The sequence below is a fragment of the Brachyhypopomus gauderio genome, chromosome 7 (genome assembly GCF_052324685.1).
Source record: "Brachyhypopomus gauderio isolate BG-103 chromosome 7, BGAUD_0.2, whole genome shotgun sequence".
Lineage (NCBI taxonomy): Eukaryota > Metazoa > Chordata > Actinopteri > Gymnotiformes > Hypopomidae > Brachyhypopomus > Brachyhypopomus gauderio.
Genome location: NC_135217.1, coordinates 12,277,728 through 12,303,213, shown reverse-complemented (window position 1 = coordinate 12,303,213; position 25,486 = coordinate 12,277,728). Strand labels below are relative to the sequence as shown.

The 25,486-nt window shown below is 48.5% G+C and overlaps 1 protein-coding gene across 4 annotated transcripts in view; it reads left to right on the top strand.

Annotated features, from left to right (window-relative positions):
- camkk1a (calcium/calmodulin-dependent protein kinase kinase 1, alpha a) overlaps nt 1–25,486 on the top strand; it is a 54,227-nt gene that overhangs the window by 24,897 nt on the left and 3,844 nt on the right. For 3 of the 4 annotated variants that reach the window (XM_077011776.1, XM_077011775.1, XM_077011777.1), the window contains 14 exons: nt 589–636; nt 4,202–4,255; nt 7,499–7,550; nt 8,104–8,237; nt 9,328–9,364; nt 10,035–10,056; nt 10,912–11,000; nt 13,014–13,213; nt 15,390–15,443; nt 15,672–15,745; nt 20,527–20,614; nt 21,472–21,600; nt 22,259–22,362; nt 25,257–25,304. In XM_077011776.1, coding sequence (XP_076867891.1) covers nt 589–636; nt 4,202–4,255; nt 7,499–7,550; nt 8,104–8,237; nt 9,328–9,364; nt 10,035–10,056; nt 10,912–11,000; nt 13,014–13,213; nt 15,390–15,443; nt 15,672–15,745; nt 20,527–20,614; nt 21,472–21,600; nt 22,259–22,362; nt 25,257–25,304 — 1,133 coding nt within the window. The remainder of the gene's footprint in view (nt 1–588; nt 637–4,201; nt 4,256–7,498; nt 7,551–8,103; nt 8,238–9,327; nt 9,365–10,034; nt 10,057–10,911; nt 11,001–13,013; nt 13,214–15,389; nt 15,444–15,671; nt 15,746–20,526; nt 20,615–21,471; nt 21,601–22,258; nt 22,363–25,256; nt 25,305–25,486) is intronic. The other variant, XM_077011778.1, reaches the window with a different exon arrangement.

The following is a 25,486-nucleotide window of genomic DNA, read 5'->3' as shown; positions in this document are numbered from 1 at the left end:
ATGAAGTTAATATCCTACAGCGGAGGGCATAAAGTGCAGCTTGATGTGCTTCAGGCTGTGTGTGTGTGTGTGTGTGTGTGTGTGTGTGTGTGTGTGTGTGTGTGTGTGTGTGTGTGTGAGAAAGAAGAATGTGTGTTTACATTTTCATAGCATTAGAAATGTGGAACCACATTTGAACTTGGAACCATTGCAGGGTGCTTTAGAATTCAATATGATGAATGTAAGTGTCCATTTATAGAACAAATATCTGACTTTGGTCTCTCTCACTCGCTCTTCTAGTGTGACATGTGATCGTTGCTATGGTTTTGAGACATAGCCTGCGTGTACCTTACTGACTTTCCTGGGTCTATTATTACAATTAATGTTGGTGTAATAAGTCAGCTATGGATGAGGACATACTGTTCCCCATCCCTAACCATAACCAGCATCCTGCCACTGAGCACAGATAACATCAGCTTAATCTCTCTCTCTTTCTCTCTCTCTCCCTCTCTCTCTCTCTCTCTCTCTCTCTCTTTCTCTCTCACTCACACACACACGCTCTCTCTCTCTCTCCCTTTTTCTCTCTCCCTTATTCTGTATGCCATTCAGGACTGTATCCAGCTTAACCAGTACAAGCTGAAGAGTGAAATTGGGAAGGTGAGTTTGGGACTCTCGTGTCCAGACGGCAAACACCACACCACTGTTTACACCCATACTTCTACACCACCCCTACACTGTAAACACCCATACTTCTACACCACCCCTACACTGTACACACCCCTACTTCTACACCACCTCTACACTGTTTACACCCCTACTTCTACACCACCTCTACACTGTAAACACCCATACTTCTACACCACCTCTACACTGTAAACACCCATACTTCTACACCACCTCTACACTGTAAACACCCCTACTTCTACACCACCTCTACACTGTACACACCCCTACTTCTACACCACCTCTACACTGTACACACCCATACGTCTACACCACCTCTACACTGTACACACCCCTACTTCTACACCACCTCTACACTGTAAACACCCATACTTCTACACCACTCCTACACTGTTTACACCCCTACTACTACACCACCCCTACACTGTTTACACCCCTACTACTACACCACCCCTACACTGTTTACACCCCTACTACTACACCACCCCTACACTGTTTACACCCCTACTTCTTCACCACCCCTACGCTGTTTACACACCTGCTTCTACACCACCCCTACACTGTTTACACACCTGCTTCTACACCACCCCTACACTGTTTACACGCCTGCTTCTACACCACCCCTACACTGTTTACACCCCTACTTCTACACCACCCCTACACTGTTTACACACCTGCTTCTACACCCCCCCTACACTGTACACACCCCTACTTCTACACCACCCCTACACTGTACACACCCCTACTTCTACACCACCCCTACACTGTACACACCCCTACTTCTACACCACCCCTACACTGTTTACACCCCTACTTCTACACCACCCCTACACTGTTTACACCCCTACTTCTACACCACTCCTACACTGTACACACCCATACTTCTACACCACCCCTACACTGTAAACACCCATACTTCTACACCACCCCTACACTGTACACACCCCTACTTCTACACCACCTCTACACTGTTTACACCCATACTTCTACACCACCTCTACACTGTAAACACCCATACTTCTACACCACCTCTACACTGTAAACACCCCTACTTCTACACCACCTCTACACTGTACACACCCCTACTTCTACACCACCTCTACACTGTACACACCCCTACTTCTACACCACCTCTACACTGTACACACCCCTACTTCTACACCACCTCTACACTGTAAACACCCATACTTCTACACCACCCCTACACTGTTTACACACCTGCTTCTACACCCCCCCTACACTGTACACACCCCTACTTCTACACCACCCCTACACTGTACACACCCCTACTTCTACACCACCCCTACACTGTACACACCCCTACTTCTACACCACCCCTACACTGTTTACACCCCTACTTCTACACCACTCCTACACTGTACACACCCCTACTTCTACACCACCCCTACACTGTAAACACCCCTACTACTACACCACCCCTACACTGTAAACACCCCTACTTCTACACCACCCCTATACTGTTTACACCCCTACTTCTACACCACCCCTACACTGTTTACACCCCTACTTCTACACCACCCCTACACTGTTTACACCCCTACTTCTACACCACCCCTACACTGTAAACACCCCTACTTCTACACCACCCCTACACTGTTTACACCCCTACTTCTACACCACCCCTACACTGTTTACACCCCTACTTCTACACCACCCCTATACTGTTTACACCCCTACTTCTACACCACCCCTACACTGTTTACACCCCTACTTCTACACCACCCCTACACTGTTTACACCCATACTTCTACACCACCCCTACACTGTTTCACCCCTACTTCTACACCACTCCTACACTGTTTACACCCCTACTTCTACACCACCCCTACACTGTTTACACCCCTACTTCTACTCCACCCCTACACTGTTTACACCCCTACTTCTACACCACCCCTACACTGTAAACACCCCTACTTCTACACCACCCCTATACTGTTTACACCCCTACTTCTACACCACCCCTACACTGTTTACACCCCTACTTCTACACCACCCCTATACTGTTTACACCCCTACTTCTACACCACCCCTACACTGTACACACCCCTACTTCTACACCACCCCTACACTGTACACACCCCTACTTCTACACCACCCCTACACTGTACACACCCCTACTTCTACACCACTCCTACAGTGTTTACACCCCTACTTCTACTCCACCCCTACACTGTTTACACCCATACTTCTACACCACCCCTACACTGTTTACACCCATACTTCTACACCACCCCTACACTGTTTCACCCCTACTTCTACACCACTCCTACAGTGTTTACACCCCTACATCTACTCCACCCCTACACTGTTTACACCCATACTTCTACACCACCCCTACACTGTTTACACCCATACTTCTACACCACCCCTACACTGTTTCACCCCTACTTCTACACCACCCCTACACTGTTTACACCCCTACTTCTACTCCACCCCTACACTGTTTACACCCCTACTTCTACACCACCCCTACACTGTTTACACCCCTACTTCTACACCACCCCTACACTGTTTACACCCCTACTTCTACACCACCCCTACACTGTTTACACCCCTACTACTACACCACCCCTACACTGTACACACCCCTACTTCTACACCACCCCTACACTGTACACACCCCTACTACTACACCACCCCTACACTGTACACACCCCTACTTCTACACCACCCCTACACTGTACACACCCCTACTACTACACCACCCCTACACTGTACACACCCCTACTTCTACACCACCCCTACACTGTACACACCCCTACTTCTACACCACCCCTACACTGTACACACCCCTACTTCTACACCACCCCTACACTGTACACACCCCTACTTCTACACCACCCCTACACTGCACACACCCCTACTTCTACACCACCCCTATACTGTTTACACCCCTACTTCTACACCACCCCTACTTCTACACCACCCCTACACTGTACACACCCCTACTTCTACACCACCCCTACACTGTGCACACCCCTACTTCTACACCACCCCTACACTGTACACACCCCTACTACTACACCACCCCTACACTGTACACACCCCTACTTCTACACCACCCCTACACTGTACACACCCCTACTTCTACACCACCCCTACACTGTACACACCCCTACTTCTACACCACCCCTACACTGTGCACACCCCTACTTCTACACCACCCCTACACTGTACACACCCCTACTACTACACCACCCCTACACTGTACACACCCCTACTTCTACACCACCCTTACACTGTACACACCCCTACTACTACACCACCCCTACACTGTACACACCCATACTTCTACACCACCCCTACACTGTACACACCCCTACTTCTACACCACCCCTACACTGTACACACCCCTACTACTACACCACCCCTACACTGTTTACACCCCTACTACTACACCACCCCTACACTGTTTACACCCCTACTTCTACACCACCCCTACACTGTTTACACCCCTACTTCTACAATTCTCGCTGTCCTCTTTGTTCACTCTGGTGTTTCTGCTTTACCCCCTCAGGGCTCTTATGGCGTGGTCAAGCTGGCATACAACGAGGATGATGATAAGTATTATGTGCGTTTTCCCGAGGAAGAGTCGCTGTTGTTGTGGTGTCTGTGCTGATGTCCTGGCCAATGTTTCACCTGCCGATGCTTTACATGGCCTTGAGAGGAAAGGATTATGGGAAGAGGGCAGGCATTAAAAGTGTCGTTTGTGAAAACGCTGGTAAAATGCGCATGCCAGTGGGGCCACTGGCTCCAGTGACCCGGGGTGCTGACCCATGGCATGACAGAAGTCTCACGGCTCAGGCTGGGCTCAAAATACAGAGAGGCAGCAGAGGATGAAGATAACACGCACAGGACAGAACCCAAAAAAATCATACCGATTTGAAGCGTGCTGTGTGTTCTGAGAGGGAGAAGAAAAATGAGAAAATGGTGTAAATATGGAGGAGGTGGGGGAGGCCGGGACACCCTGCAGCTGCTCTGAGGTGCCATCCATTATGATTTATCCATTACATAATTTTCTTATGAAACCATGAGTTACCATAGCAGGCACAGTGCAGTCTCTCCCAGCATTTTTCACTGTCCTCTTCTTACCTCCACCAGTTCAGCTTTGCATCATCTCAGGATCTTCCCACATCAACCCACTTCACCCCAACTGCACAACCTCACCCTGCGTCAGCCCATTTCTGTCCACCCCACCTCACCCCAACTGCACAACCTCACCCTGCATCAGCCCATTTCTGTCCACCCCACCTCACCCCAACTGCACAACCTCACCCTGCGTCAGCCCATTTCTGTCCACCCCACCTCACCCCAACTGCACAACCTCACCCTGCATCAGCCCACTTCTGTCCACCCTACCTCACCCCACATCTACCAAGAATCACATTGCCCCACATCGCCTAACGTCATGCCCCATTGTCTCATATCACCCAACGTAACTCAACCTCATCTCACCCCACATCGCCCCACATTGCCCTGCGTCTGTGAGCTGTGGCCTTCTGTAGAAAGCTGGTTGGAGTGGTGTGGCTGGTGAAGTGTGCGACCGTGACCAGGTCATGAAGAGGAACCTGAAGCCTCCTTGTGTGTGAGGATGGTGTGTTCAAGGATGGTGTGTGTGTGTGTGTGTGTGTGTGAGGATGGTGTGTGTGTGAGGATGGTGTGTGTGTGAGGATGGTGTGTGTGTGAGGATGGTGTGTGTGTGTGTGAGGATGGTGTGTGTGTGTGTGTGAGGATGGTGTGTGTGTGTGTGTGAGGATGGTGTGTGTGTGTGAAGATGGTGTGTGTGTGTGAAGATGGTGTGTGTGTGTGAGGATGGTGTGTGTGTGTGTGTGTGTGTGAGGATGGTGTGTGTGTGTGTGTGAAGATGGTGTGTGTGTGTGTGTGTGTGAGGATGGTGTGTGTGTGTGAGGATGGTGTGTGTGTGAGGATGGTGTGTGTGTGTGTGAGGATGATGTGTGTGTGTGTGTGTGAGGATGGTGTGTGTGTGTGTGTGTGAAGATGGTGTGTGTGTGTGAGAATGGTGTGTGTGTGTGAGGATGGTGTGTGTGTGTGAGGATGGTGTGTGTGTGTGAGGATGCACCCCTACCTTCCTCAGTCTGCAAGTCTGGGCATCTGCGTTTTAGCTCCAGTTTGCCTCTGTAACACCAGCTGACCTGTGATGACCACATTAGTTAATCATGTCTCTTGTAGTCTTGTAGAGTTCTTGGGGCACTTCTCCTTACTTAACATGCAGAGTTAGAAACAGCTTGTGCATTACATAAATCATGCAGTTATGTGATGGAGTCAGTTAAGTAGTTCAGAGATTATGTCAAATACTTGCCCTTTAATTACAACGGGCCTGTTTCTAGCCTAAATCCGCTGTCAGTGAAGCTCATTCTTAGTCTTATCAGTGCTGTAATGTGTGTATCACTCCCTGATTCTGCTCTGAATCCGAACAGTCGCGCATTTGTGTGAGTTGTGCTCTGCCCTTCCTCCTCTCCTCAGACATGACACTTCACTGTTTACGACTCTGGCCTCTGACGAGCCAAACCCACCTGGTACGCCGAGACCCTCCCGGTTGTCGTGGCGGCGTGTCTGTCCTTGACTAACAGGAGCCATGAATCGTGTCCTGCTCCATTCCTGCTTGTAATGCCGGTTCATCCACTGCGTCATAAGAGGGAAAAAAAAGGACCATTTTATGGCTGATTTTTCAGGCTCAAAGAAAGTTCAGTTGCTTCGCAAGCGTGGTTGTGCCTCCTTGAGGAAGCCGGTCACCTCTGAGCGGCTGTCATTCATCCGTTACACACTCACCCCCCCCAGGCAGGTGCCACAGACCAGGCGCCTACATCACCTCGCCATTCTGTAATGAACGGAGACGTGTTTCAAAGCACTTCCTTCGTTACATAAAGACGCAGCGCTTAAGCTCCAGCGGCAGGAGAATAGAACAGGTGCGCTTATCTTTGACGCCTTGTTCATCAATGTGTTTCGTTCGAATGAGATGCTAATTAGTCATTGTAGCGACATGAGAAACTGGGCGAGGCCGCACTGGCCCCAGAAGTCAGGGACAAGCACGCCGCCCTGCTGGTTAGAAAAGAGTCGCTTCTTTCTGTTGCGGTGAAACACGAGCTATTCAAGAGCACAAGAGCAGTTAAATTTTACAGAATTGGAAAAACAATTTGCCTGCATTGAATTTTTTTTTGTTGCATTATGTCTCTATAGAAATTAAAAAGTTGTTAGCATTTGATTGTACTGAGGCACACTTCAGCCACATTACATTGCAATCACATCCGTTGTCTTCTGCCCCCCCCCCATAACCCATATGTTTCTTTGCTGAATTCTAAAATCTGCCAATCGGTGGGTCGCTCTATGGAAGGTGATTACTTTTGAGAACTTGTCACTCAATTATTCATGTGCAAATTTGCATATTGGCTCACAGATTTCCATAATCACTTTTGCAATCACTTAGCTGGAGACGGTGCTGGCTGGCAGACATGGAGTGCTCCATTAGAGGCAGGGCAGAGGAGGGGCGCCGGGCCATGTGAGCCGCAGAGAGTCTTTGTTTGATTAATATGGAAATGCAGGAAAGTCGGCCTATTATGTCACCCACTTGAAAGTCCACATCAGCCACCTCTGTATATGATGGAGAATGTTTGGGACATTTTCATGCACAGTGGAGGAGAAAAAAAGAACAAAGTGAAGTAGTTGTAAACTTCAGCTTAACATGCTGCACTGTACTCTCTCTCTCTCTCTCTCTCTCTCTCTCTCTCTCTCTCTCACCGCATCTTCCTCTCTCTCCCTCCTGTTCTCACATTTTCACCTCTGTCTCTTTCTCCAGGCTATGAAAGTGGTGTCTAAGAAGAAACTGATGAAGCAGTATGGCTTTCCACGTACGTTGCTCTTCATTCTCCGTTGTGACCAGCGTGAACGGTGTCCGGCTTGGCCTGACTGGGGCTCCCATGAATATTTGATTTCGCATTTTTTTCTGCACGAGTGTCTCGGTATTTCCGTTATTATTTATAATGACCAGAACCTCCTGCTGAACAAATGGTTGTATAAAGACTGCTGTGGGAATGGAGGAGTTGTAGTTAATTTAGTCGTGGGTCATGAGTCACAGTGTAGCCTCATGGGTCACAGCATAAGACCTGTGATGCCAACATGTGATCAAACTCGAGCACTGTCAAGGTGCCTGATCACACTGCCACTTTCACTGAATCAGCACCTGGCAAACTCTCATGTCAGCTGTCACAGATGTGTTGAGATTGGTCTGTCACTCAACTAAACTGACCAATGATCAACGTCCTAGAGGGAGGCGGCCAAACCAAGCATAGCTGTAGAACGGTTACAGGTGTAATAACACCTATAACAACTATATTAAGTTGAGGAGTATATTTGGTGTGAAAAGCATTTCATCTTTATTCACAATGCTCCTGCTGTTTGCAGGCCGCCCGCCCCCTCGTGGCCCAAAGGTGCTGCTGGGTGAACAGCCCAAAGTGCTGGGCCCTCTGGAGAGGGTCTACCAGGAGATCGCCATCCTCAAAAAGCTTGACCACCTCAACATCGTCAAACTGGTGGAGGTCAGAGTCTTCCGACAGTCAGAAAGCCATTCATGTGTGCCGAGGCAGAGGGTGTCTGATTTGGCCTTCAAAAAAGGTTTGAACATTTCAGCATGGTGATGGTTAAAGAGGCTCTCTGCCATCTGTGACTAAACGACCGCTGGTTCTTCAGAGAGCGCCACGCTTAGAATGAACCGAAAATAATGAAAGAACATGATGGCAGCTGAGTCACAGAACTGGCCATCTGATGAAACACGGTTAGTGAGGGGACATGCTAAGTGGAAGTCAGCTGGAGGCAAAAAAAGTTATTGAACAGAGGTTCCTTTTGAACCCTTATGATCACAGTGAAAGAGAGCAAGCGACAAGGAGACACTGCAACTGAGAGAGAGAGAGAGAGAGACTGATTAAGTCGAAATAGAGATGGATGGGAGGATGCAGAGAGAAACTGCCTCTACCTTTACCACCATGTGTACCCTCGGAGGAGTTCTCCAATCATGGTGGCTCCCTGGTTATTTAGCATTAGTTGATAATGTGAGAGGAGAAGGAGGGAGAGAAAGGGATGGATAAACACTGAAAGAATAGGGCAGGTTAAATAAGTGGGTAACTCCATGGCTGTCAGTGTGTCCACACTTGTTGTTCTACACCTGTGTAAAAGAACCCCATCTGTAGGATTGTACTGTGTTGTACTTTAGTGTACTATAGGGTTGTACTGTGCTATACTGTAGTGTACTGTAGGGTTGTACTGTGCTATACTGTAGTGTACTGTAGGGTTGTACTGTGCTATACTGTAGTCTACTGTAGGGTTGTACTGCAGCTCTGCAGACGCACAATCAAGGAGCTCCCAAAACTTCCTTAGTCATTGTAAGAATAGTACAGGAAGTTAAATGTTCTTCTCATGGGGGCATCATCTCATGGGTCCCAAATTTGTCCTGTCTCATTTTAGCTTGTGGCCTTGTTTTGTAATATGCCGTGTCACTTGCACAGCATCACAAAAAATCCAGTTTTTGGAGTTCTGGGTCACACTTAGTGTGTCTTTGACTTTGATAATAAAGCAAGGTAACATAGCAAGGGCTTCTGGGAGGTTTTGATCCACATAATGTTTCTGCTTCAGGTGCTGGATGACCCTGCTGAGGACAATCTACACATGGGTATGAACCAAGTACCGACGTCTTAAACTTCAAACTGTCTTCACTGAAATGAAAAAATTAACTATTTGCCTGTTACTAGGGTGTAAGTGGCCTGAAATGGAGGGTTGAATTCCTTCTACTATCCAGTTACCAATAGCACTTTTAAGTGGTATGAATTGGTACAGATGGGATTTGGGTTTGAGTCGTGCCACATGCTTTGGGGCCGGGATTTCCAGAGAACATGACTGGGCTCGTTCTCAAAGGGAAACTTGACAGGGTCCCTCCCTCAGAGCCAATCACTGCTGACCCCGAGTGCGTAGGGGGCGTGTCCTGCTGCAGGAGTAGCAGGTGTAAGCAGCGTGGCCTTCTGATGAGCCGTCCCTGTTGTCTCACCGAGGGGCGTGAATACATCAGTGTGTTTACACCAGCGAGTAAAGCATGACAGTACCACGAGGACACAGCTGAGGCTAGAAATGTCAGAAATATGACGAGGGCCACAGGATTTCTGCTGATCTGTTGCCTAGGTAGAAAACCAAAAATCACCGCTAATGTCAAAATGAGGAATTAGCATAGTGCATGTTGCCTTTTTTTTTGGTTTTTCGTTAGGCCTATATTCTAAACAGGATGTGATTGTAGTGTTTGGTTTCACACAACTCTAGTAATTCTCTCTCCCTCTCTCTCTTCTCCACAGTGTTTGAGCTGATGCAGAAAGGGTGAGTGAGTCCTCTCTCGTCTGTAACTGAAGCCTTGACTTCTCTCCGTCTTTCTTGCGCTGTCTCTCCATCCCTACATTCATTCCTCTCGGGCATATCTGTCATATCTCTGCTTTGTCACTTCGTCTCCTCTGTTCTCGTGTTCCAGCAGGGTTCATTATGCTCTTATGTCTTCACAGTCGCTACCATTGTGTTTTCCTTGCTGGCCTTGCAAAGTTTTCCCGTGCGATTTCCATTCTTCTTCCTGCTAATACTATTGTGGACTTTTTCAACTATTTTTGCTTACTGTATTTTACTTCACGCTTCATTTAACCCTTGAGCTACTTTATCGTAAGCTTCTCTTCCTCTCTCTCTGATGAGATCTGTAGCAATTTTAACAGATTTGAGCAGAGCAAAAATCAAATGACGAATCCTCGTCTGCGTTTGTCACATGAGTCTGTTCGTTTTAAAAATGTTACATTTTGCTTTAGTTGAATGCTAGCTTTGCGCACCTGATGAGCCTGTCTGCACGTTGGTGGGAAAAGCTGCTTATTTCATCTGCTTTGTGTGTTTTACCCTTCTGTGAAAGGGGCAGATTAGTTTCTGCTCTACATAATTACAAAATGGCCTACTTCCACCGCAACTGCATGGATTTGTTTGCCGTCGTCCGTGCGGGTTACAAATAGAGCGGCCCATGTGTGGAGGAATGGCGTGGAATTTCAAGGGCAAATAATGCAAAAATAATGTTCTGTAAGCCCCTCCCCCTCTCCCAAGGGCCCGCCCCCTCAGGCTGGCACTGCCATAATGAGCTTAGGCCTCTCCTGATTACTAGGCCTCTCAATTACTGACGCAAATCTCTCTGGGTGTTCGGTCCAGCCCTGTGATGGAGGTACCCACAGACAACCCCTTCACTGAAGAGCAGGCCCGCTCCTACTTCAGAGACGTCGTCCTGGGCATTGAGTACTGTGAGTTATCAGCCGGGCCGTTCTGGGGGGGGTGGGGGTGGGGGTGGTCCAACCAATCGAAAGCACCAGACAGAATACAGATGCACTAGCCACATAATTTATTACCTTGCACTAACCCTCATTGGATCCTTTGTCAGGCACATCTATCAAAGAGTGCAATTACAGGCTGGATCCCATCTGTGGCCACACCCAATTTGGCATTCACATTCTACCTCAGTCATTATTGGTCAGATTCTGTTTCACTATTTAGAATCTAGCAGAAGTCTCTAAACACCATGGTGATAGTGAAATGGGTATGGCAGTGGCTGACCAATAGGAGTGCTGCACACAGCACAGGGGCTCCAGCTTTGAACTGTACACCTGGAAGAGGTTTCTAAATGTTTCTGACAAAGTGGTTGGTAGGTTTAAGTCAGTAATAAGGAACTATTTCAGCTTTGTGTGCTTTAAAAGGGGTCTTTGCTCAGTTTTGTACACATTCATACACATTTGTGTTTGCAGTTAATTTCTAGTATGTTTGCTGAGTCCTAACCAAATCTAGAACCAGAAAGACAGCTTTGAACATCTTTGCTGGGGCCCACGTTTGTTATATGATTGTCTTAGAGCTTCTTCCACATTAACCAGAGCAAACAGAATGTTAGCGCGCTTATGCTCACACATACTAACTGGCTGGGAACCTCCTGAGTGTGATGCAAGAGAACTGTAAGAAACCAATCTCAGATCACCTTTTGGTAATGGTTACATGGAGAACAAACATGACCTTTTAGTGTGGAGTTTATTAATAACACTACACCACATAGACCCTTATATACTTTTTAAATGGACTGCCAGTGAACTCTAGCACAACGTGGGGCTTATTATGGTCTGTAGTCACACTGCTGCCTTTGGCATTGAGAGCAGCAGCTGCTTCCTGACACTTCGTAACACTCATAGTGGCGGAGATGTTGCTGGCGTGATCTCGTCATCACAGCTACACTGGCAAATGTGTTGGAGAGCGCCTTCATCCCCACTCCTGCGTTCATGCTCACCGTAGTTTTCCTAGTTACGCTTACGCGACGCGATCGCCAGGTCGACGGGCGGACAGCAGGCACTGCCCATCGAATGTCTATTATCTGACACAGGCCAGCCCCGCCTCCCAACCATGAATTAATACAGCACCGTCTTACGTCAGCTTCCGTCTTATGTAAGCGATCGATATCCGTTTCAGGACTTGACCTCTCCCACATGCCGGCTCTCTGCGTGCGATTGCTCCAGTCTTGTTTCGGAACGGTGTGCGCGGGCGTCATGAGGGGTTCTGCCTTTGATGTGCCCCCCACTGCAGTGAGGCGATCTGGGCTCTCGTGTTTCACCATCCGTGCGCTGGGCTCCCTGGGCTTGTTGCCGCAACCATCCGTCAGTCAGTTAGCGACGCTTAAAGCGCCCGCCTCGTCCGTACTGCTCAATAGATGCTGTCCCTACGGGGCAATAATTCTATACTCATTATTTTTCCTTGTGCTCTGTGTTGGCTAATTTTCTCTCCCTTCTATAATAGTTTTCATGGGTAGTCATGTCGCCATTTTAGAGGGATCACTGTATGTGTGTGTGGGTTCACTCTGGCCCTGGCCAGAACTAAATAAACAACATACAAGTCATCACTATAATACTTTGTTCTTCATTAAGACACTTAAGCTCTCTTTGATGTTCCCGTAATCACTGTCCAGTGCAGACAGCAGTTTACTAGACACAAGCCATGTGTGCCAGTTCTTCTTAAATGACCTCTTGAAACTGAAGGGTGCCGCTCATCCAATCAGATTTGTGTTCTAACGTGAATGGATTGGACCCCTCTTGACGTCCTGTTGAATGTCGATAGTCAGTCGGGTCAGACTAAAGCTTTAACGGTGAGGCTTCACGCCATTCTGCTGTCCTTTCTTGCTTTTGTGATTTTCTTACGTAATCATGCAATCACAATATTTGGGGATCTAAAAGCCACTAGAAGCCATTGCATAATAGATGTTACTTTACTCCTCGTTTCCTCAGTGCACTACCAGAGGATCGTCCACAGGGACATCAAACCATCCAATCTGTTGCTGGGAGACGACGGGCATGTGAAGATCGCTGATTTTGGTGTTAGTAACCAGTTCGAGGGGAACGACGCCTTGCTCTCCAGCACAGCTGGGACACCCGCCTTCATGGCCCCAGAGACCCTGTCTGACAACCGAAGGAGCTTCAGTGGAAAGGTAAACACCGGAGTGTGTGTGTGTGTGTGTGTGTGTGTGTGTGTGTGTGTGTGTGTGTGTATGCGTGCGTGCGTGCGTGCGTGCGTGTGTTGAGCTGTTGAGCACGTTTAGCCGTGTCCTATCACGTGGACGGTGTTATTGTATTCGTACACTATGCATTTTCTCTATGATTTTGATGTTAGAGCTGGAGTTTTGTCTGAACTCTGTGTGTGGACCTGCGTGTGTGCGCTGTCCCCTGCAGGCCTGGTCTGCCCCACCTCTGTTAGCCTCTCTGCACGCGGCTAGTGGCTAGTGGCTAAAAGATAGTGAGAAAGCGCAGGCTGAGACTGCGGCCCAGTGGTGAGACATACAGGAGATTCGGCTTCTGCTTAGTCAGCGCCAGCACGCATCATCCGAGGCGGAGACCGTGCTATATGCTGTTTCCTTTGTTTCCTTTCTCTCTCTCTCTCTCTCTCTCTCTCTCTCTCTCTCTCTCGTGTCCAGCCTGTCTCAAACCACAGCACACAGACAGCATAGAGATTTGAGGGGCATCAAAACTGCTGTGTGTGTGTGTGTGTGTGTGTGTGTGTGTGTGTGTGTGTGTGTGTGTGTGTGTGTGTGTGTGTGTGTGCACGTGTGTGCACGTGTGTGAACACGTGTGCATGCGCGCCCAGTTTGTGTTCCCATTGTGTCAGTGCATTACACAGGCACAACATCTAATCTATGTTGTGGAGGACTAGGCACCATACAGTTAAAGTATCTGCACACAGTTAATGCATTTTTCTTTGTTCCTCTCCACACACACACACACACACACACACACACAATCTTTGGATTGCATGATGCTAAACAGAGAGGTGACACCAGCCCAACTGACTTGGGTTTGAACTCCCCAAACTGCTGAAGCAGAAGTCAGTGGAGAAAGAGATGGAGAGAGCTAGAGGGGGAGAAGGGAGAGAGACATAGAGAAAGAGAGAAAGGGAGAGAGACAGAGAGAAAGAGAGAAAAGGAGAGAGACAGAGAGAGGTAAAAAGAGAAAAGGGGGGAGAGAGGTTTTCCGTTCCTTCCCAATGGAACGCTGCAGCTACTGCCGTTTGGACCACGTGCTGGTGTTGACCCGTCTGGACAGTCTGTGGTGTTGACCCATCTGGACAGTCTGTGGTGTTGACCCATCTGGACAGTCTGTGGTGTTGACCCGTCTGGACCGCGTGCTGGTGTTGACCCGTCTGGACCGCGTGCTGGTGTTTATCCATCTGGACCGTGTGCTGGTGTTGTTGACCCGTCTGGACCGCGTGCTGGTGTTGTTGACCCGTCTGGACCGCGTGCTGGTGTTCTTGATTTGTCTGGACCGCGTGCTGGTTTTGACCCATCTGGACCGCGTGCTGGTGTTGTTGACCCATCTGGACAGCGTGCTGGTGTTTTACCCGTCTGGACTGTGTACTGGTGTTTTACCCATCTGGACCACGTGCTGGTGTTTGACCCGTCTGGACCACGTGCTGGTGTTTGACCCGTCTGGACAGTGTGTGGTGTTGTTTTACCCATCTGGACCGCGTGCTGTTGTTTTACCCATCTGGACCGCGTGCTGGTGTTTACCCATCTGGACCGCGTGCTGGTGTTTGACCCGTCTGGACCACGTGCTGGTGTTTTACCCGTCTGGACAGTGTGTGGTGTTGTTTGACCCGTCTGGACCGCGTGCTGGTGTTTTACCCATCTGGACCGTGTGTGGTGTTGACCCATCTGGACTGCGTGCTGGTATTTTACCAGTCTGGACAGTGTGTGGTGTTTTGCCCGTCTGGACCGTGTGTTGGTGTTTTGCCCGTCTGGACCGTGTGCTGGTGTTTTACCCGTCTGGACTGTGTGCTGGTGTTGTTGACCCATCTGGACAGTGTGTGTTGTTTTACCCGTCTGGACCGCGTGCTGGTGTTTTACCCGTCTGGACCGCGTGCTGGTGTTTTACCCGTCTGGACCGTGTGCTGGTGTTTTACCCGTCTGGACCGTGTATTGGTGTTGACCCGTCTGGACCGCGTGCTGGTGTTTTACCCGTCTGGACCGCGTGCTGGTGTTTTACCCGTGTGGACCGTGTGCTGGTGTTGACCCGTCTGGACGGCGTGCTGGTGTTTTGCCCGTTTGGACCATCTGCTGGTATTTACCTGTCTGGACTGCGTGTGACTCTCATTTCTCTCTCTCTGGGCTCCAGGCTCTGGACGTGTGGGCCATGGGGGTGACGCTATACTGCTTCGTGTTTGGCAAGGTAAGACACCAAGATGGCGCCCCATTCTGGATGCAGACCCTTTAACAGCCAGAGCCTTTTGGCAGGGATTGGAAATGACCAGGATGAAGTCTGTGTTGTGGCTGCATATTGCATCTTTTGCATATTTCATTACTGGAGGCTAAACTTGTTTATGATTCTCTCCATCTCTCTCTCTCTCTCTTTCCCCCTGTCTGTCTGCCCCAACCCCCCCCCCCCCCCCCCCCCCAGTGTCCTTTTATTGATGAATACATTTTGGTGTTGCATAACAAGATCAGGAGCAAGCCTGTGGAGTTCCATGAGCCGTAAGCCCCCACACACACACACACACACACACACACACACACCCAGCCACCCACACACACACCCACCCACCCCCCCCCCCCCCCCCCACACACACACACACACACACCCACCCACACACACACACCCACCCACCCCCACACCCACCCACCCACACACACACACACACACACACATTCGGCAGATCAGCAAATGCAGAGAAATCCGAGGAAATAAAATAGGAGTTGAAAGTGAAGGAGGCCGGTTACAGCATTAATGACCTCATTAACTAGTAGACAGATTTTGGCTGGAGGTGGAGTGTTATCCTAGGAACTCCCATTTCAGCAGAGGCAGCAGAGGAAACCCTGGTGCTTAGGGTGTGGTTGGGTGGGGATGTGGTAGGGGGATGGTGGGTCATGGGTGGAGGGTGGAGGGTGGTGAGTGGGGTGGGGGTGTGGTGGTGCGTGGGTTGTGGACGTGGTTGTCCATGGGGGAAGGGTGTGGAGGCATGTTGTGGTGGTATGGTGGGGTGGACAGAGGGTGTAGATGGGTGTTGTGGTGGTATGTTGGGGTGGGGGGGGGGGTGTAGAGGGGTGTTATGGTGGCGGTGTGTAGGATATAGGGGTGGTTGTGTACAGTCATGGCCAAAGGTTTTGAGAATGATACAAATATTAATTTTTAAAAATTCTACTGCTTCAGTTTTTATAATGGTAATTTGCGTATACTCCAGAATGTTATAAAGAGTGATCAGCTTAACATCAATTAATTGCAAAGTCAATATTTGCCTAGAAAATGAACTTTATCCCCCAAAACACATTTCAATTTCATTGCAGCCCTGCCTTAAAAGGACCAGCTAACATCGTTTCAGTGATTGCTCTATTAACACAGGTGTGGGTGTTGATGGGGACAGGGCTGGAGATCAATCTGTCATGATTAAGTAAGAATGACACCACTGGACACTTTAAAAGGAGGCTGGTGCTTGGCATCATTGTTTCTCTTTTGTTAACCATGGTTATCTCTAAAGAAACATGTACAGTAATCATTGCACTGCACAAAAATGGCCTAACAGGGAAGAGTATCGCAGCTAGAAAGATTGCACCTCAGTCAACAATCTATCGCATCATCAAGAACTTCAAGGAGAGAGGTTCCATTGTTGCCAAAAAAGCTCCAGGGCGCCCAAGAAAGACCAGCAAGCGCCAGGACCGTCTCTTAAAAGTGTTTCAGCTGTGGGATCGAGCTACCAGCAGTGCAGAGCTTGCTCAGGAATGGCAGCAGGCAGGTGTGAGAGCATCTGCACGCACTGTTAGGCGGAGTCTCTTGGAACAAGGCCTGGTCTCAAGGAGGGCAGCAAAGAAGCCACTTCTCTCCAGAACAAACATCAGGGACAGACTGATATTCTGCAAAAGGTACAGGGAGTGGACTGCAGAGGACTGGGGTAAAGTCATTTTCTCTGATGAAACCCCTTTCTGATTGTTTGGGACATCTGGAAAACAGCTTGTGGGTGTGTGTAGGATGGTGGGTGTGTGTGGGTGTGTGTAGGATGGTGGGTGTGTGTGGGGGAGTGTAGGATGGTGGGGTTGGTGTGTGGGTCGTGGGGGTGTGGTTAGGTTGGTGGTGTATGTGGTGTGTGTGTTGTGGGGGTGTGTGTAGGATGTTGGTGTGTGTGTGGTGTGTGTGTAGGATGGTGGGTTTGTTGTGGGGGTGTGTGTAGGGTGGGGGGGGGTGTAGGATGTTGGTGGTGTATGTGGTGTGTGTGTAGGATGTTGGTGTGTGTAGGGTGGTGGGTGTGTGGGGGGTGTAGGATGGTGGGGTTGGTGTGTGGGTTGTGGGGGTGTGGGTAGGTTGGTGGTGTATGTGGTGTGTGTGTGTGTGTGTGTGTGGTGTGTGTAGGATGGTGGGTGTGTGGGGGGTGTAGGATGGTGGGGTTGTTGTGGGGGTGTGTGTAGGATGTTGGTGTGTGTGTAGGATGGTGGGTGTGTTGTGGGGGTGTGTGTAGGATGGTGGGGTTGTTGTGGGGGTGTGTGTAGGATGTTAGTGGGTGTGTGGTGTGTGTAGGATGGTGGGTGTGTGGGGGGTGTAGGATGGTGGGGTTGTTGTGGGCGTGTGTGTAGGATGTTGGTGTGTGTAGGATGGTGGTGTGTTGGTTGTGGAAGAGTGTGTAGGATGTTGGTGTGTGTGTAGGATGGGTGTGTGTGTGTGTGTGTGTGTGTGTGTGTGTGTGTAGGGCTGCCATGATTAGTCGACTAGTCACGATTATGTAGACTATTAAAATAGTCGACGACTAATTTAATAGTCGATGCGTCGTGTTTTTTTTTCTCTCCATACTGCTGCGGTCGCGTCTGCCTTTCTGTCCCTAAGTAGTGGAAACCGAGGTAGACAGTGGACGACATCCCAGGACATTATACAGACTGGTATCATGGCTACCCGGCTGCGGAACTCAAAAGTGTGGGATCATTTTCCGTAACCGGGTTCCAAAACGCGTGCAATATCTGCAAGGCAGAACTTTCCTTCCACGGCAGCACAACCGCGATGTACGAGCACCTGAAGCATGTTGTGGCTTATTGTGACAATGATGAAGAGGGACCGTCATCTCTGTAATCTAAATCGCTAGTTAGCTGCTAACGTTACCGTAAACAGAGCGCTAACTTTGTACTTACTTATCGTGGTAACTGTAAAAGTTAACATTAGTGATGGCGATTTGTTTCATTAGCCTTAGCACGCATTCGTGTGTTTTCTGTAACGTCAGTGAGACCAAAACTTTATTTTTGTGAATAATTCCTTAGTTTCAGGTACCTACCTAATTTGATTTATAGGCTATGTAGCTACGTTTGATGCCAGAGACAAATGAAAGAAAGAAAAACCTAAAAAAAAATTCTTTATTAATGTATTTATTTTTGCGTTGTTTAAGCCAGTGCCTTATACTTATTTTAATAATTGTTGCAACAAGTTGCATATTTCATTAAAGGTTTAATGAACTATGATCTTAATTGTTTTTATTTTTAGCTGAAATCTAATGATGATTATATAATAGCAGTTGCATTCTAGTGTGATAAGCTGTATGTTTTATATTCAATTAACGCACGATCCGATTAGTCGACTATAAAAATAATCGTTTGTGGCAGCCCTATGTGTGTGTGTGTGTGTGTAGGATGGTTGGGTGGGTGTGTGTGTTGTGTGTGTGTGTGTGTGTGTGTGTGTGTAGGATGGTGGGGTGTGTGTGTGTGTTGTAGGTGTCATCATGCGCACACACACACATGCAGGATGCTCTGTCTCTGTCTCCTGCCCTTTGATGCCTTGGAGCTTTCTGAATATTAAGATAAAAATGTCAATAAAATGTCTCCTTTCTCCTGTCATGAAACTGACGTTTTGAGGGTGTGCGTGTGTGTGTGTACACGCTCACACAGTGAGCGCAGTTGTGAGCGGGAGGGTGTGTGAGGCGGAGCACACATCAGGCAGCAGGACAGCTCAAATCTGGGACTGGACAGCTTGTCATCAACTAAGGAAGACATTTATCTTGAGCTGCTCACACCCTGACACACACACACACACACACTCTCACCATTAACCAATTTCTTCCTGCCTGTGATTTTAAGTCCATAGGGCAAGCCTAGACCTCCTGTTTTAAAAACACACATGAACTGAAATGTTGTTGACACACCATCCCCAGAGATTGCACCTGGTACCTGTTGATACCTGTGGGATCTGGCTTTTGACTCCCTGTTACTGTCACAGGCTCTTTCCCTTTCCCATTACAAGATAGCCAATAGAAAAGGCTCGTGCTGAGCTGAACCCCTGCCCAAGTGCAGTATGGGAAACTGCTGACCCCATGTACGTTACCAAAGTGTACGGTCCGCTACCGTGCGCAGGTGTGTAGTTAAGCCTGCCGACTCGGGCCTCTCATCTCAGCGTTGTTTACTCCTGGAGGGGGGAAGAGAAGTGTTGCCCCGTTTACGCCTCCCCCCGGCCTCTGTGCCGCCCCCCCCGGCCTCTGTGCCGCCCCCCCAGGGGCCTCTGTGCCCCCCCCACCCCGGCCTCTGTGCCGCCCCCCCCTCCCCCCGGCCTCTGTGCCGCCCCCCCTCCCCCCGGCCTCTGTGCCCCCCCCCGGCCTCTGTGCCCCCCCCCCCCCCCCCCCGGCCTCTGTGCCGCCCCCCCCCCCCCCCCCCCGGGCCTCTGTGCCCCCCCCCGGCCTCTGTGCCGCCCCCCCCTCCCCCCGGCCTCTGTGCCCCCCCGGCCTCTGTGTCGCCACCGTCTGTTGGGTCCATCTGTCTGCGTCTGCAGGCTTGTACGGAACGTCTGCCTGACAGGAAACGGGACCAGAGCCCGGCTGGTGTGTTGTTTACTTGGCTAAAAAATGGTGGCGTTTGCCTGGGACTTGTGGCTCATGGTGTTCCTCCGTTAAGAAAGAGCTCTCTCTGTGCCTGCTGGATCACTCATACACAGATCAACCAGAGTCCCCTGAAATAATACAAAATGGAAAAAAAACATGATTTGTAAGCTAAATGTACATTTCAACCACATTAGTGCAGTGCAACTTATTCCATTTCTCACAGTATAATATGCGGGGTAACGTGCTCTGGGCTTGTATTATTATAATGCATATCAGTGAATACTGTATAAAAACAAGCTATCTGTGCATTGTTACACATTATAAATGCAGTGTTACTCAGTGGTACTCGAGTAATTAATAGCGTCGTTATACTGTAACAGAAATGGTGTAATGCAAAATGTCACAAGATAAACGTTTGTTATCCTGAAGCCATTTGATGACGTGCTGTTTTTACTGATAGTGTTGTGTGACCTTCAGGCCAACCATCAGTGAAGCACTGAGGAACCTTCTACAGAGAATGCTGGACAAGAACCCAGACACCAGGATCACCATTCCTGAGATCAAGGTGAGCCAGAGTGCGTCACCGCGGTCACCATTCCTGAGATCAAGGTGAGCTAGAGTGCGTCACCGCGGTCACCATTCCTGAGATCAAGGTGAGCCAGAGTGCGTCACCGCAGTCACCATTCCTGAGATCAAGGTGAGCTAGAGTGCGTCATCACGGTCACCATTCCTGAGATCAAGGTGAGCTAGAGTACGTCATCCCTGAAATGTGTTTCCTTATGGTGGGTTCCAGGTAGACGATGAAATCCTCTTCTGGAAAATTCTATCTGCTGTTTGAGTGTGACAGCGTGTGCAGATCATTAACACACACACACACATCGAGAATTCAGGCCATGCGTCATTATCGAAATGGGAAATGGCCTGTTAAGGCCCAGCTCCCCTGAGCAGACGCGAGACACTTTTGAGAACTGTCTCCTCTCTCCCCTCCGTCATATGGTCTTTTTAGGTCACTTTTTGAATACTTAAAGTATCTTTAAAGTTCTCCGCAAAACACCCCCGATGAGCGCCAGTATACCATTCAGCTGGTTTACAAAAATATCTACCAAAAGGTCTGCTCACGCAGCCTGGGTTCACATTTATGAAAGATCCTGAAAAATAAAATCAACCCTCCTCTCTCTGTGGGGAGTCATAACAGGGCAGAAGGCACAAGGGTGGCAGTCTCACTGGCCTACTGTGCTGGAGGCGTTTATTCATCCTTTCTGCACTGTAATTATTCACTCCTGCTGCTTTGGTATGATGTTGCACTGCTGATCAGTGAGCACCTGAGGTCCAAATACTGTGTGTGTGGGTGTGGGTGTGGTTGTGTGTGTGTGTGTGTGTGTGTGTGTGTGTGTGTGGGTGTGGGTGTGGTTATGTGTGTAGCTGGACCCATGGGTCACGAAGGACGGCGCTGACCCGTTGCCTTTAGAGGAGGAGCACTGCACCGTGGTGGAGGTGACGGAAGAGGAGATTCAGAACTCCGTCAAATTTGTCCCGAGCCTGTCTGCCGTTGTAAGTGTAGATTTGCATATGCCTGCACGTGTGCGTGGAAAAACCACATCATAATATAATTTGCTGTAATAAAGTGTCCTGTACGTTATGGTCGAAAATGCCAATGGGACTGACGTGACACACGTTTTTACCTGAATATACGTGTCCTTGAATTACACTTGAAAAGGTTATTGGAAGATCATCTGATAAATTAAATCAATCAATCAATCAATCAAATTTTATTTATATAGCGCTTTTTACAACAGTTGTTGTCACAAAGCAGCTTTACAAGTGCCGAGTCCTAGCCCCCAGTGAGCAAGCCAAGGGCGACAGTGGCAAGGAAAAACTCCCTAGTTTTTTTGCATGAGGAAGAAACCTTGAGAGGAACCAAGACTCAGGGGGGGAACCCATCCTCCTCTGGCCGACACCGGTCACCATGACAACAACAAACAATTTAGACAGAAAGAAATATAGAAAAGGAAAAAGATGTAATAATGTCCATCTTGGTGTAGGCGTCCGGTTAGAAGGTGGCCAGCCCAGAATGGATCGCTTAATCAGATCACATCAGTAATGTTACTCTGAACTCCTCCATTTCTTCCCCTTGCTTTTTTATTTCTCCCACTCATTCTCTCTCTCCCTTCCCTTCCCTCGTTCTCTCTCTCTCCATGCTGTGGTGTAGATCCTGGTGAAGGCCATGTTGCGCAAGCGCTCTTTCGGGAACCCTTTCGAGTGTCCCAGCAGGAGAGAGGAGAGGTCTATGTCTGCCCCAGGAAGCCTGCTCATGTGAGTCAGCCCACTCTCTTGCCTCCCGACGTTCCTATTGGCCACGGACACTGCCAGTCAGCTTGGAGGGGCTCAATCAGTACTCGTGCATTAATTATCAACACGCCCCCTGTTCTTTGACCTGAGCTGTTTGCTTCAATCAAACTGCCCCTGCCGTCTGTTTAACGCGTCTCCTGTACTGCGACCCTGTGGATAAAATCATTACGGTGTCACAGGGTGCTGTTCAGGGTGCCCGTCATGCTGTTTGAACAGGTGAACACTGAGGGCCACGCTAACAACCTCCCGCGAGGTCCAAGCGCCACCGCGCTGCCATAGTAACAAGCAGCCAACAGCGGTGCTGGGGGGTGCGCGTTCTTCTCGGGTGGAGCGGTGGAGGGCTTGCTCAGCTGCCCCGTCACTCCCACCACTCCAGGGCTCTTCGCTCTGGCTGCACCCTGAGGAGGCACTTCATTCTGACTCAGTGTTGATCAATTATTAATGTCCTTTCTCCTCGCGGCCAGGCTGGGGGGTTTTTTATTTCCTTTTCCTGTCTTGAGAGTTTTTTCGCTAATGAGGTTCTGAAGAAGCAGGTTGAGGACGGCTGTCTGGACCGAAGCGAACATCGCGCAGAACCTCTGTTGACCGTCTCTTCTTTATTGAGTCTCTTCATACCACCTGTGTCTTTCTCTGTCTTTCTCTCTCTCTCTCTCTCTCTCTCTCTCTCTCTCTCTCTCACTTTTCTCTACCTCCCCCACCTCAGCCCACTAACAGTAAATGTCTCTGGAGCCAGGGTCTACGGATTGTTCCCACTTTCCCACCCTGTCCCTGATCCCAACCCTCATCCAGCCCCTGGTCCGCCCCTCCCCTCACCCCCAGCCTGTGGTGCCGACCCCCCACCACGCCTCCTAACCAGCGCTTTCTCATGCCTGAGGAGAGTGTGTGCCTCAACAGCCATCAGTCTCCCTGGCAGCTGTGGGCCAGCCATCCCCCAGCAGATCAGAGCTCTTGTACTGGGTTCAGGGGTGCGGAGGACTAGCACTGTGTCGTTTTAACTCCAGCCAGTGTTTATCTTTGATAAGGTTATACTGTGATGTCTCTCACTTCTTTTTGTAGTGAGAGAGTCTGTAGACTTCGTACTTGTTTTTTGGTCTTTATGTGGTCGTTATTCGTTGCATTCTCTCTCTCTCTCTCTCTCTCTCTCTCTCTCTCTGTCTCTCTCTCTCTCTCTCCCTCCCTCCCTCCCTGTCACCCTTAGTATAAATCAGTGATACCAGTAATATAATTATTTCAGCATAATTATATTTGCCCGTAATATAATTATTTCAGCATTATTTTTTTATGGGTGAGGATTTTTTTGTCATTGGAATAATATCCACCATTTTCTTATGAGTTTGTATGTTAAAAGTTAATTGATATGCTGGAGCTCCCACTCACATATTCGTCTCTGCTCATCTCAACAAACGTGGGAATCTGATCACCAACGTGACTCGCGGAGCTGAAACTTTAGCACTAAGTGTACTATAACTTGTTTTATGCTCTTATAATGGACATTTTAAAAGCTATTGAAATATTTGACAAAATATGCACTTAATATATATACAACTTGTTTTTATCTTATGAGGGATTGTTTAAAACCAATTGAAATTTTGGCAGAAAAACAGAGTGCGCTGTGCTCTGGGGCCTTTATAACCGCCACTTTCATCCATATTAAGGTAATTTGTAGACAGTGACAGTAGTACATTTAAAATAACATGTCTAATTCTGAATATGCGAACATGAAACCAACTTAACCAGTTACAAGGAAGACAAAGACATCAGGCATGTTGGACAGAGATCCTAAATAACAGCTGACCTGATGTGCGTGTTGCAATGCTTATTAGTTTGTACATTATTATGGCACCTAGAAAAAGTTATTGGTGCCTGATTTTTTTTTTCCTTTTAGGACCCACTGGCTCCTTGAGTAATTTTTTTGTCTGGAACCCAGCATGTGAACCAATCTTGTTGCCATGGTAACCACCAATTGTTTACCCTTTTAATTTGTTGTAACATTTGTATTGTATAAAACTGGCTCGCGACTTAATGACAATGAGAAAATGTGGGTCCCGGGCTGAGACCAGTTGAGAACCCCTTGTATAAATTATCCTTAGTGTACTAATTATACCGTAGTGAGCTCTACACATTTCTAGTTTTTGATGCAGTTATGTGATGAGGTAAGAAGCAACAGCTCCCCCTGGTGGAGAAATGACTTGCTCTGCAAGCATTACTCACACTTGTTTATGCCTGCCAGCCCAATTAAATCTTTCCCTCTCTGTACCCTACATTTGCATCTCATTATTAATTTAGTGTCAGTGTTAATTGTGCTCATCCTATTTCTTTTGTCATTAACCTTTATTAGTGTCATTAACCCCTGTCATTAACACGCACAGGCTCACCACACACACAAACACACTGTTGTCTGCCGTAGTGCTGAACAGGCAGTGGTGTATACATTCACAACATGGTGCGTGAGGCAACTCAGGAGTTTTTGTTTACTGTATTTCTGTGAATCGTCACCAGAGTTTGCTTTATACCAACAGCATGTCTTTCTTAGCCCTCTCTCCAGTAATAATCCTTTATTCCTGTCATAAAAACATCAGAATTTATTTGTGAAGGGGCTGAAAGAATGTTAATCTTATAGCATATAGTGACATGAGCCCAGTTATGTGTTTGGTGATAGTGTTGAGTGGATGTTTGGCGGACCCTCAGTTTCTGTTGATGTGAGAGAAAGGGGTTGGATTTGGCACCCCCTAATGGTGCCTGAGGGTCCTACCTGCTTATGACTCTCCATGTATAGGTTCACTTCCCACTTCCCACCATCCCGTTCACCCCTGTTGACCTCTGACACTTCTCTCCCTCGCTCTCTCTCTCCGCCGCAGGGACTCGTGGCCCTTCCGCCCCTCTCTAAAACTCCACCCCTCTTTAAGGTAACTCTGTTGGTGGTGTGAGCTGTCAGTCAAATATTTAAACCAGTCCCGTGTCCTCTTCAGTGCTTTTTATGTCTCCACTGATTGATGATTTTAAAATGTAGACTGCTGTCCATCCTGTTACGTGACACCTGTCCCCCTCCAATTACAAGTGTGGTCATTGGTCACTTTGTTTGTACCCT